Genomic DNA, 12,636 nt, shown 5'->3' with positions numbered 1-12,636 from the left:
TTTCAGGGAACTTTCAAATACATAAATTTCAATGGAAATTTATGAAGGAAAAGTTGTTGTAAATGGTGAGAAGATTGTAAAAAAACGTTCGATTTTGAATTTTTGCAAAATATTCAGCATTGATAAAAATTTTTGAAATTAAGAAAATTTTGAAAATTTGTGAATAATAGGGAATGTAGTGTTGTAATTGAAATTGATGATAAATTACATTTTCATTTTTAATTTTTCAAACTGACATTTTAAATTTATTTTAAATGTACATAGATAGATGAACATGGAATAATACGGGGAATACGGGGAGTCGGGGATTAAAGTACTTCATGTTTTGAAGGAAAATTTCCGGCTCCGCATGTTTTCAAAACTTAATATCTGGAAAGTTTCATCTATGCTTTAAAATCTAAAATGACTTATGTCAAACGAAGCCGAACAAGTGCCGAACTGCCAAAAAAAAGTATTCGGAAATCGGAACGTATCCGAAACATCGACTTTTTATTCCGAAACGTCCTCATTCCTTCCATAATTTCCTGCTGTGATGGCTCTTGACAGTGCATTTAGCAAAAAACTGTGCATTCGCGCAATTTAGACTCGTATTGACAACACAAAAAATGAAAATTTCGAAAAAAAATTAATTTGAAAATTGAAAATGAAAAACAATCATTTTTTGATTTCAAAATTCTGGATGACTCGGGAGAATTTGATGGATACGTATGAAAAGCCATATTTTTATAATGATTCAATTCATTCGCTTTCTATTTCTACTACACCCACCTCCATTATCCCATTCATTTCAAATTCAATTTCAATTATAACATTATAACACAACTATTCATCTCATTGTTCAATAAATACCAAACAATAAGTAATTTAGTATCGTTTTTTTTTCATGTCGTAAGTCGTGCGTTTGTTAAAAATTTGCAGCACAAGTGTTAAAATTCAGAATATAATTCGAAATTTAAAAAAAAACACATTAATTGAATACCTACAATAAAAACATTTATAAATTAAATTTACTAAAAAATAATCAAGTATCTATACATAGATACATGACAACACGGACAAAGTTTCAACACAATAGAAAATAATCATTTTTTCTTTTTGACCAAATTTACGTATTTAGAAGCGTCGAATGAAACACTTGTGGCTTCTTTTACAGTCATTTTCTTCTTTGGTTTTCTCAGTTCTAAACGAGCTCGTTTTTCATTATCGTTGAGGGTATTTATGTCAAGTGGTAACTGAAAAATGAAAATGCAATTGATGAACTGTTTAATAAAAAACACACATCTACCATAGTTTGGAATATCTGCAAATACCAACCCTAATAATTGCTCTGGGTTCCGGATATCTCATCTGAATGGTTGAGCCATCTGGCAATACTAGAAGAGTAGGATAAGTACGAGAATAAGTGTTCCGATGAGGTTTTGTGATAGAAACTGTTGCACTGGATATTGGCCGTTTTACTATTTGAATAACACTCCTAAACAAAATGAAACGATTAAAGTCTTACTTCAATGATCGCAGAAATGTCTGAATGACAAAAATGAAAACAATCAGATGAGATTTTGGGCGTTTAAAACTTGATGAACAACTTACTGAAATATTCCCTTTCGTAACATCATGATTAAAATGTATATTTTGAATTTAAATAAGCGAGAATTTTAGAAAATATTGAACATTGAACAAATTTTTCTTTCGAAGTTCGAATGTAAAATTTTTACTGACTGATAAAAAATAAAAATACACGTTGATAAGAGAAGGCGGAGGCACCTGTCACCTGTCACGACATCGCATAGAAAAGTCTCCTAGATTGAAAAAAGAAATTAGTTTCGTTAGTTTTGCTTTCAATTAAACTGTATAATGAATTAATAAGGCTATTTTCATCAAACACTCAATTTTCAGCATCTGTATTTCAGCAAGATTTTTTAAAAATCGTGGAAATCAGCGTAAAATAAATAATAATCCATTATCATAAACTTTAAAAAAAGTACAAAATTTGATCAGAAAAAGACTGCTACGAAACTGACACTGTTCGAAAGCTGAAAAAATTCGCGAACAACAAACAAAGAAAAAAAAATGTTCCGTCATGCGGCATCCGCTAAAACGAAAAATCGATTTTTTTCAAACAATCAATACTACAACAAAGTCATGTGGTCACCGTTTCAGCCAATCGCGTTGCAGAATCTCTCCGCTTAGCCAATAGCGTCATTCCAGTGTTATGAAGGGACGTTTTGAACTAAAAAATGCCGATTGTAGTAATCCGGTGTTTTAATTTTTAGGTTTTAATTAATTATTTCAGTTAAATTTCTCGATCAAGAATGCTTTCGAAATTCGCTGTGCTTTCTGAAATTTAATTATTCTTGTCATTAGTCTAATTTTGTTTAAGCATTTTAGTAAGTATAGTTATTCGTATTTTTGTTGTTAATGGCGAATTGCCGCTCCAGCGCCAAAATTCGTTTTCACTGATAACTTTGATCGTTGGCTTTATTTTCTATCATTACCTCAATAGCAGAATATAAATCGTTAGACGATCGTCTTTTTCGTACGAATTGTACGTTAATCATTTGATGAAATACACGAAACTTTCGCATTCCTCTATTATCACCAATATCCCGCCATTAATGATATGAAGCCGTTTCTATGGTTACAGATAAAGTGCGCCAATATAATGAATTTTTCCAATTATTATAATAATAGCCGATCGCATCAATTAAAGCTGTATTATCACCATGTTTCGAACATATGCAGAATCTATAATTGCTTCATTTCAATCTTCAAACATCCTTCCAAAATTATTTTCCCACCGAATTTAATGGCGCCAAAATACACTTGTTGTTAAACATTATCATGATATACTTACGGTACCGGTATCAGTAGTGTGGAATATTTATCTGTCTCAGGTTCTCTCGTTGTGCTGTATCTTCAAGATGGATTTTCTAGCCAGTCCTATTCATAGCTGCAGCTTCGAAACTTTCGACGATGCATTTTTCGATTTACCCAAAGAAATGGAATTCGAAACTTCGGATGACTTCAAGGAAAGCATGTCGTATTCCGTCGACGAAGATGATGATTTAAATAATGGTTTATACGGAGTATGGAGTTCTAAGCATCCTTGGAGTTTGAATAACAATTCGAATTCCATGTATAATTCGAATCTGCATTTGGACTTTATCGGTGAGTATTCGAAGGAGTTTTGATAACTCCGAATGATACTTTTCTAAAATTGTTTTTCGAGTTTACTTCTATCTGTTGATGCATATGTACGTTTTTGAAGCGATTAGATTCAGAAGTGTTTGAACTTCGAATTATGAAATTAAATTTTGGTAATTCATTTTTTAAATTTGTAAGTTTGAATCAAGTTAGTTCTTATATCCGGAGGTAAATTTCACAAGGATAGAATCGATCATTCGTATGAATTCCTTTCAAATGGTTTACATGTTCATCATCGTAATAAAAAGAATCGATGTTTTTTGAGCGTTGGAGTTGTTTTCATAACGAAAGCAAAAAATGGAAAGAAGTATTATGATACAGTTCATTATCTGATTATCAGTAATTGATTTGTTTTGGCGCCAAAATGAAAACATCAAAATTCTGAATAATCATTGAGACTTTTCAAATCCTTCATTCGTATTTGTAATTTATTTTCATATCAGTAAAAACTCAGACTTTCCATTTTCCGTAAGTAAAAAATTACGTCATCTGATCATTTGCATTTTATTACACAATTCAACGATACGATAACCTTAATCCCTCTTAGATATTATTAACTTATTTCGTGTGTTTTTTGGCACGGTTACGATTTTTAGTCGATTTTTTACGGGCAATTTTTAGCTAATTTATCGGGTTCAAATGTATGGTTTGGCAGTTCGTGGTTAGGAATATGCGTCATAATATTTTCAGACTCGTCTCGATAAATACAACTGTCGTGCTATAGTACATTCTAATTTGATATTGAGATACACACACACGCATACATACATACGAGCGCGCGTTATGTACAATTTGACGGTTCATTTACCCGACTTTCAAGTCAACTTCTGCGAGCACAGATGTTCATCACGTTTATCCTATTCACATGAGACAATATTCCCAACGTGTACATAATAATCAAAACAGATTTTCTTTTTTCTCCTATCTTTGAATCATCTTCATCTATCAGCATTCAGCATTATGACCAAAATCTTTCTCTTAATTTTACAGGAGGAGATCCGGAATCAGCAATAATGGTTAATCCAAATATAGTAATTCCGAATGGCTTTCGTTTAAGCGACGAAGAAAGCGTTAATATCAAAGAAGAATCCAAAGAGCCTGTGGTACCAATTACCACGATATCATCGTCGGTTAGCCAAATCAAAGTTGAACCCACCGAATCATCAAATAAGGATGACGATTTATTAGCTAAGAAAATACGAACGAAGTTCATTTCTATAAAAGAACCTTCAGCAGAGGATGATCAGCAGCTTAAATTGTCTACAAGTATTAAAACCGGTGTGCGAATACTAAAACCAGCGTTAATCGAGTCATCTAGCGGAAATTCGCTTATTACAAATAGTTACGTAAATAGCAATAGCCAAGTGAAAAATGATAACAGTCGTCTGAAAAATACCGCATCGACGACTACCAAGAATTCAAATAGTCCTAAATGCGGATTTTATTACCAGAACGAAACGTTCTACCCTAAACCGGCATTTTCCTACTCATGTTTGATAGCCATGGCTTTAAAAAATTCTAAACATGGCTGTCTTCCAGTTGCCGAAATATATAATTTTATGTGGTAAGATCAACATTTTAAACGCGTCTTAAATTATACCATTGTTGACCAGAAACCTATTAATTTTGATTTCTTGAATTTCAGCAATCATTTTCCTTATTTTAAGACTGCGCCGAATGGTTGGAAGAATTCAGTCAGACATAATCTTAGTTTGAATAAGTGTTTTGAAAAAATTGAAAAACCCGCCGGTAGCGCCCAAAGAAAAGGCTGTCTATGGGCACTAAATCCTAACAAAGCAGCCAAATTAGAAGACGAGGTGCAAAAATGGACCAAAAAAGATTCCGCTGCTATCAAAAGAGCAATGGAATATCCTGGTGAGTATCCGATACCGGTGAGCATCGGTCGCAATAATATTATATTTTGGTTTAAATAATATACAGTAATTATTGTGATGTTCGAAGCTGGATTAGTTTTTTTTTCTTCCTTTGAATTGTTATATCGCGAGTTTTTTGAAATATACTCATTTGTTTAAGAAATTAATTTCAATATTGAGAAAAACCGAAAATTACTGTGGATTTTTTTCAAAGATACTTCTAATAAATTTGGTTACACTGAATACGCTTTCGATTTGATCCAACATTTTTCTACATAATGTATGTACAAGGGGGCCCGAATGCCATGTGAAATGAAAAAACCACGTATTCTACTCATTAAGAAGAGTAAAAAATTCTTTTTCAAAAAGCTCCAAAAACCCACCATTGAAAAGATATTCAATCGATACTCTTTTACACAATTTTGGTGACAGAATGGCATTCGTTGATGGCCAACAGTATTTCATTGTTTCAACAACGTGAAAAATGATGCCCGATTTTTTTTTTCAATAGTGAAATTTAATTTTTTGTTGGTACTTTTTTAACATCTAACCAGACCCTATGGTATTTCTGTTCACAGAGCATTTAGAGTTACTAGAACGAGGCGAACTGAAATCGTTGTATGACAACGATCAGAACGTCGAAGACTATGAAGACGATATTGAAGGCAATGAAGACGAGGATACAGAAAGCGAGGAACCGAATGCTTGCGAGGACGACCCAGTCGACGATAGACTAAGCGAATCGGAAGACCACGAATGCGAAAAACCTGTCAACAACGTTCAACAGTATCCAGTATTGAATATCTCAGAAGCAGCTGATCTCCCCGAATACAATATCGAAGTAAAATTATATTCTATTTGCCACATTTTAACGTCACCGAAGAAACTACAGATTGCTAACCTCGACTTTTGTTTCATTTACTTTTCACAGGTTGACGGCAGCATTTACGAAGAACTAATAGGCAGTATTGAAAGCGAGCAGTTGTTTACCATCAACGGATCAGCGTTGAACACCAACGGTGCCAATGCGGTCGCCAATCAGGCGAATAAAAAAGTTAATAAATTTTTCATAACCGCTGAAATAAACGAAAACTCTCCCAAAACAGTGGCAGCTGCCGCCTTACGAGCGAATAAAAACGATCCGGAAATCTACGACCATTACGATATAAATAATTTACTAAGATTCGAAAACGAAACGAAAAACTCGGCGAAAAAACGTTTCGGAGGTAATCGGCGAGTATGTTCCAGCTCGCGAATCAAACAAATCAAATTCAAAACATGGAACTGAATTACCCTTAGTGAATAAGCGCTTTGAATTATCCTCCTTGTTTTCTTTCTGTCTTTTTTTTCCCTTAACTAAGTAATTCTTTTCTAATTAAATTAAGAAATAATTCTAGTGAAAATTACGTACTTCCTTTTCTATGTAATATGTTACTAAAGGGGTCAACTCGAGTCATCGATTGATCTTGCGTTTTTTTTTCTCAGAGAGATCTCTACGTAGGGATTGTATGTTGTTAATTTGCGAATTGATTTCGTATTCTCGTCGGTATTATTATAATAGTTAATTTACCAAAATGGCGATATTGTAGCGGAACCGGTGAAATCGCCCTCCCTATGTACATAAGCTAACTCCTAAGTTACTTTTAGATATAAAGTGAAAAACAAACTAAGACGAATGAGTAAGAAAAAGTGTAAAAACGCGAACAAAATTTCTTCAAAATTCGTTTCCAAAGCCGGTTAAAGAATTTGTATATTTCTATTTTTTCCAGTTTTTGTATTATATTTCGTGTTAAGATTATATACGTAGTGAGTCAAGTCGATATTACTGGTTTGTGATTTTTTTCTCATGTAAGTGTGTCTATATGTGTGCGTGTGATTTTTTGGGTTTTGCATCATTGTATTAAGGAATATTACAAAGTGGGTATTTTTTTTTCTCGATAGTATAACGCGTGATATTGAGGTATTATTAGTGTGGATATGTTTTGGTCTCTTATAAACTGTGCATACTTTTTTTTCTCTTTCTGGAAATTTCTTCGTTTCTAATCTAAATATAAACAGTTTTTATACTTTTTTATTCATTAAACAATAATGAAGCCAATATTTGCTCATTTTTTTCACCTAATTGTCAAAGATATTTTCATCTTTCCTCGATTCAATCTCGATTTGAGCAGAACGTGCAATTTCGCTGCATTTGTACATGATTAACATAGTTAACTAGAAATCCAAAAGCATCGGATGGGGTTTTCTTTTCCAAATAACAACGATGAATAAATAAGGGTACAGTTGCTTTACCTTGATACAAATGAAAATTAACATGAACATAATCATAGCGTTCCAATTGCTGAAAACGTCCATTTTGACAGCCTCGTAACAGCCGATTTTCTGCTTGACAACGGGCAAACTGCAGAATTTCATATGGGCACAGCAGCTTCTTGGTACAGCATTGTGTTCGTGGATCCAGTCTTCGTAAGAATTGACTCCGCAACAATTGAACTGAAACAAAGATGATTTTTTTCTTTTTCAAATTTCAATATTACCCTACGTTTCTATTATCTAATCGTATTTTGAATAATTTAACCGTGGTTTGTATGTAATTCATGCTTTTTAAATTCAGCTCGTCGAAGTCGATCTCCTCAGAAGTAGGGGTATAATTTCCGCCACTTTTGTAACATTTTATCGAACCGAATAATTCAGAGTGGAGTATTTGTAAATGGTAAGACTTTAACAGACCGACGAAAGAAGCTAATAATATTTCAAATACCAATACTACAATAAATGGTATGAATTTCTGTAAATTTTAAATGCACGTATTAATCATATTGAAATACGTGATTACTGATTAGTTTTAGGTGTGCGCAAATAGATGAGCTAACTCACAATATTGGAAGGATGGTTGATTAACGAACAACCTATCAAACTACTCGTAAAACCAGCAATGAAAAATATCACGACGAAGATCCATGGAAACGTTTGAATAACTCGATCCTTTTTACAGCTCGAAGCACACATTTTTCTCCCAATGAAAATTCACTGCTTTTGATAAAATTATAGCTCAAAAAGATGTGTGACGATGAAAGAGAAAGAGAACATCCAAACAAACAGGAGTTGGCGATGATCATGATAAATAATTTGATGGCCGATAAAAATTGTAAAAACTTTTACCTCGATGACAAAGAAATTTTTTTCGTTTTTTTTTTCTGAAGCCAAATTCAAATTGCAGCAATTGAAATGTTTTTTTTTGACGCATGCATTATGAAAACAGCCCTAGTCCGTTGGACTGAATTTTCCATGGTGGCAGAAAGTCATTTTCATAGTTTAAACTATGAAAATGACTAGTTGTAATTACAACAAAATTATGCTTATTGAATATTTTTCCAGTTTCATGTTAGTTTTTTTAATTTTTTTTTAAATTTAGGTTTTTGGACATTGATTTGAAGCGAAAATAATTTTACAAGAGAGGTATCCAAATCCAAACTTTCACAAACATTTTTGAACCAGACGTAGCTGGATCGAAAGAGGATACCAAAATATATCACCAGCTAAAATTTCAAGCGTCAAAGTGCATTTTTTGATTTTTGGTAAATTTTTGAAAGACGGGCCAAAAATGAGAAAAAAACCGGAAATTTCCGAAAAATTTCACCAAAAATGTTGGAAACACGAAATTTACTCTGCCTCTAAATTTCAACATGCTGAGTCGACTTCAGGAGATTCCAAGTCGTTTTAAAACCTCCAGCAACTGGGGCATAAAATCTGTCCAAATTAACTTTGGCATGCACGATCGAGTTTTAGTGTACGGTAGAGACCTATTTAACCGATTTAGACATTTTTTTTAAATTGGGGTTTTCTTGGTCGGAATCCTATTTTGTGTAGTGAATTCATAAATTAGAAATTTGAAAAATTCATCGCAACCAAACTAATTTGTTGATATGAACAGATTTCAGGGCGTTTTTTTGGAAAACTGAAATTTACGAAAAGTCACTGGAAGTTATAAAACGACTCGTAAGCACCTCCAATCGACTCGACATGCTGAAATTGAGGTACCGAGTAAATTCCGGCTTTCCAACTTCATTTGGATGAAATTTTGCGGAAATTTCCAGTTGAAAAAAAGTGCTGGAGGCTCCAGATTTGCTCTAAACGGTTCGAAACCGTTTCCAATCAATTGGGTGGGTCAAGTCTGAGCAAAGTGAAGGTAAACTTTTTCATTATCAGAAATGGAGAAATCTGTTAGAAGTAACCTTTCACAAAATTTCTTGACTTTGAGTAAAAAGTGTTGTAAATTCCAAAATTCATCCCTTTTCTAGGTGTTCCAGGCTTATGGACACCCTGATACTCATTTCTGGACCTGAATATCTAATTTATCTATGTACATTGTGTAGAGCTAGTAAAGAAATGACAATTCCGATCCCATTTCATTGATTCATGCTTCAAAAATAGTAAGCATGCAGGACTTAATGGTATACCTCAAGATCACACTTTTTAAAGTGAACAAAAAATTTTAAAAATCTGGTTCCTAACATCTCAACGTATTAATTTAATCATTTGCGTGTAAATCTAAGTATTTCCTACTGCACACATAATTAATTATGTATCATTTTCCATAATATATAACGAAATAGAAAGTGGTGTGCGAAAGTTCCAGTACAACTATCTTGTTCAATGAAAAATTTGATAAATGACGGTGTAACATGGTGGTATTTGAATTTGAAAACATGCAGGTATATATTACGAGCGTGGGAAAAGAATTCATTTTGATATTTATACCAAACAGTAAACAGCTACAGTGTGTTGTAGATGATCGAGTGTCGCGAGCCATAAAAGCTAAACTTAAAAAATGTATTATTGTATCGCTATATTATTCGTTTCAGCAGTGTATTCTCAACAGACCCAAACCGAGAGTAATAATTCAACGGTAGAAACGTAAGTACTAATATCTGCTCATATATCTACAGAGGCGAAACTTGAAGGGGTGGACCCCCCTCCGTTGTCAAATTTTGCAAAATGTTGACATATTTAGGGAAAGTCAGCACATTTGAATAGTGAATTGCAAAAATTGTGCAAATTTGACAAATAAATCAGAAAATTTGGTTAAAGTATGCAAATTTTAGTGAAGTCTACAAACTTGAAAACTTTTCAGACTCCATAATATTTTTTCTATTCCAAACATTTGTTTATAATAGTAAACCACTGCTTGCTGACCATTGTCGCATGCCTAGGGAGGAGGAGGGGGATTCAAGGCGGAAAATTTGTGGAAATCGAGTCGGCAAATTTGTGGCTTCCACCCCCCCCCCCCACCAGCAAACGCTTGGTTTTATCACTGCATAACATCTATATGTATCTAAATCTAGGTACTGAAAAAAATGTGCACAAGTGTATCTTACTTTATTCAACACGTCATTCTGCTGATACATAAGTTGAGTGGCACGCGTTCATATCCTGAAAAAAAAACACAAATGTTTACAGACAGCTCAACTCACAAAGATCCGGCAGACAATACGGAGTTCCTCAAGTAGAACAATTCAGACCAACGGGATACCCTTACCCTACCAGCCAAAGATTAGAATTTTCTCACGATAACAAACTACACATCTACCTGTTCCAAAACAAATTGAGTATTTATTGTGCCACTGATACCACTTATGAAGTATTTACTCTTTCACTAGCATACAAATTTAGATAACTCAATGACAGGGTCTAAAATTGAAACTTTTGTCGTAGAAAATTACCTGGAAGAAGTACACGTGTCCTTCTCAAGTAGCTAGCCAAAATGGTGAAGCCGTTGCTGTTGGTCCGATTGTACCAAATCCGCAGCTGTATGGTGTCAACAGTTTTGCTCGTAACGAAGAATTTATCTCCGAGTTGCTGATTAAACTACCACTAACGTCGCAGACTGACGGAGCATACGTATGCGAGGGTGTTTTCTTATCCAGCAGATATCCCTTCGAACCGGTAACTACGATCAGGGATATAATCATTGTAGGTGGTAAAAGTATGTACCAGAATTGTTTCAATCCTCGAGGAGCCATTAAACGATCTGTAACAAATCAAACGACATTATTCAGCAATTAAATCAAAGATGATGCAATCTTGGCTTAAATTTTACTCTCGGACTTGAATGCATATCAAGATCATTAGCTACTATTCTGTATAATGTATTTAAAATATTAAATAATGCATTTCGAGTAAGAAAAAGATTACAATGTATGACAATTCGAATGCTACCACCCTTCTGGAGGGTACATCACTTTGTGAGCTTGCAGTCACCCATTCATCAAAGAGTGTTTGGCCAAGCAAATGTAAATGAAATTTCTATATTGCATTTTGTTATACTAATTAGGTATCAGTTGTTTGGAATTAATAAACACATACTCAATATCAGGACATTTGATAATTGAGTGTTGTCGCTTTTCAATTTAGTAATAACACCACTTGCAATAGCATGATGAAGTTCGTGCAAACGTAACTTACCTCGCATATGATGTTTCATTTTTTGTCCTCGAAGATGGTTCACATTGATATCTCTTCCACTAATTATCAATTAAAACCCGAATAACCGAATTACGATTTATAACGCGATTGATTTGCCGTTTGGTCTACATAATGAGAAAATCACTAACAACGCCACATAACAATACACAATCAAGTAAAGAATTATTACTCACAAAGTACACGTGAACATGCTATCACGAACAGATGCTTGTGTGTTGCTAATGAACTTGCGAGTAAACAAAATCAGCTGATTTGCCATGCCGTCGGATAGGAGAATCGGCAACATTCGTTTTGTGTGGGTACGGGAGGAGAGGGGGATTGACGAACGAAATTTCGAATTTTTGTTTGATTTAAATTTAAATTTTAAATAATACGAAAATTCAAAATTGGTCAATGTTTTTTTGCTTGTTTCAAAAAGTATTCGTAAACAACAAAGTGTTGGATATCTGACGAACTCCTGCAATTTCAACAATCATCATTAACCTCATTCGTATCATTGACAGTGAAAGAATAAATTTGCGAATGTATTATTTTTTTCAAAAAAGCACTTTTGATCATTATTGATTCAATATTAATTTTCAATTCAAAAATTGAAATGAATTAACGCTAAATTAATATTCAATTCTATCAGATAGTTTAGATACAAATTATTGATCAACACATTTTGCAATACCATATCAATCAGCTTAAGTATCGGCCATTCGGCCAGTTACATTATTATCTACACAATAATGTAATTCAAGTTGAAAGGAAGCAAACTATTCCAATAGTTGGTTAAATTGGCAATATTTTGATCATGTTCAATGACTGACTTTTCTTTCTGTAAAAAAAGAAGTTCGCAAAATACTTACTACTCGTAGGTACCTAATTCAAATTTTTCCTTTCCAACAAAAATGGCTTCACATGTTCATTTTCAGCTTTTTTTTGTTTTTTTGAATTTTATTCCATTTTTTTGTGAACTAACGTGGGAAATCAGACTATTAAGTACGTATTTACTTATTGAAGAAATTACAGATCTACTTTTTATGCTTCAAAGTTTCAAGGAGTCAATTTTCAAAGGAAAAACAACTGA

The 12,636-nt window shown here is 33.5% G+C and overlaps 3 protein-coding genes and 1 long non-coding RNA gene across 4 annotated transcripts; 2 read left to right on the top strand and 2 right to left on the bottom strand.

The window, feature by feature from the left end:
• Window positions 1-989: 989 nt before the first annotated feature.
• Window positions 990-1,751, bottom strand: mRpL55 (mitochondrial ribosomal protein L55). Its single transcript, XM_065356596.1, has 3 exons — window positions 1,591-1,751; window positions 1,315-1,474; window positions 990-1,232 (listed from the first exon to the last, which is right to left on the bottom strand). The coding sequence occupies exons 1-3, from the start codon at window positions 1,614-1,616 to the stop codon at window positions 1,083-1,085; spliced, it is 336 nt and encodes a 111-aa protein (XP_065212668.1). The 5' UTR covers window positions 1,617-1,751; the 3' UTR covers window positions 990-1,082.
• A 341-nt stretch (window positions 1,752-2,092) lies between these two features.
• On the top strand, window positions 2,093-7,176 carry LOC135840191 (uncharacterized). The gene is made up of 6 exons (XM_065356587.1): window positions 2,093-2,387; window positions 2,895-3,168; window positions 4,195-4,768; window positions 4,850-5,079; window positions 5,657-5,919; window positions 6,010-7,176. Exons 2-6 carry the CDS (start codon window positions 2,922-2,924, stop codon window positions 6,364-6,366), a joined length of 1,671 nt encoding a protein of 556 aa, XP_065212659.1. The 5' UTR covers window positions 2,093-2,387; window positions 2,895-2,921; the 3' UTR covers window positions 6,367-7,176.
• On the bottom strand, window positions 7,132-12,069 carry LOC135840197 (uncharacterized). The gene is made up of 4 exons (XM_065356597.1): window positions 11,544-12,069; window positions 10,802-11,109; window positions 10,457-10,511; window positions 7,132-7,571 (listed from the first exon to the last, which is right to left on the bottom strand). The coding sequence occupies exons 1-2, from the start codon at window positions 11,560-11,562 to the stop codon at window positions 10,826-10,828; spliced, it is 303 nt and encodes a 100-aa protein (XP_065212669.1). The 5' UTR covers window positions 11,563-12,069; the 3' UTR covers window positions 7,132-7,571; window positions 10,457-10,511; window positions 10,802-10,825.
• LOC135840198 (uncharacterized) lies at window positions 9,814-10,934 on the top strand. The gene is made up of 3 exons (XR_010557711.1): window positions 9,814-9,995; window positions 10,424-10,719; window positions 10,794-10,934. It is a non-coding gene; the product is annotated as an uncharacterized LOC135840198 (long non-coding RNA).
• Window positions 12,070-12,636: the final 567 nt, after the last annotated feature.

Source organism: Planococcus citri, chromosome 3 (assembly GCF_950023065.1).
Source record: "Planococcus citri chromosome 3, ihPlaCitr1.1, whole genome shotgun sequence".
NCBI lineage: Eukaryota > Metazoa > Arthropoda > Insecta > Hemiptera > Pseudococcidae > Planococcus > Planococcus citri.
The sequence above is the reverse complement of the archived record's forward strand: the minus strand, read 5'-3'. Positions and strand labels throughout refer to the sequence as shown.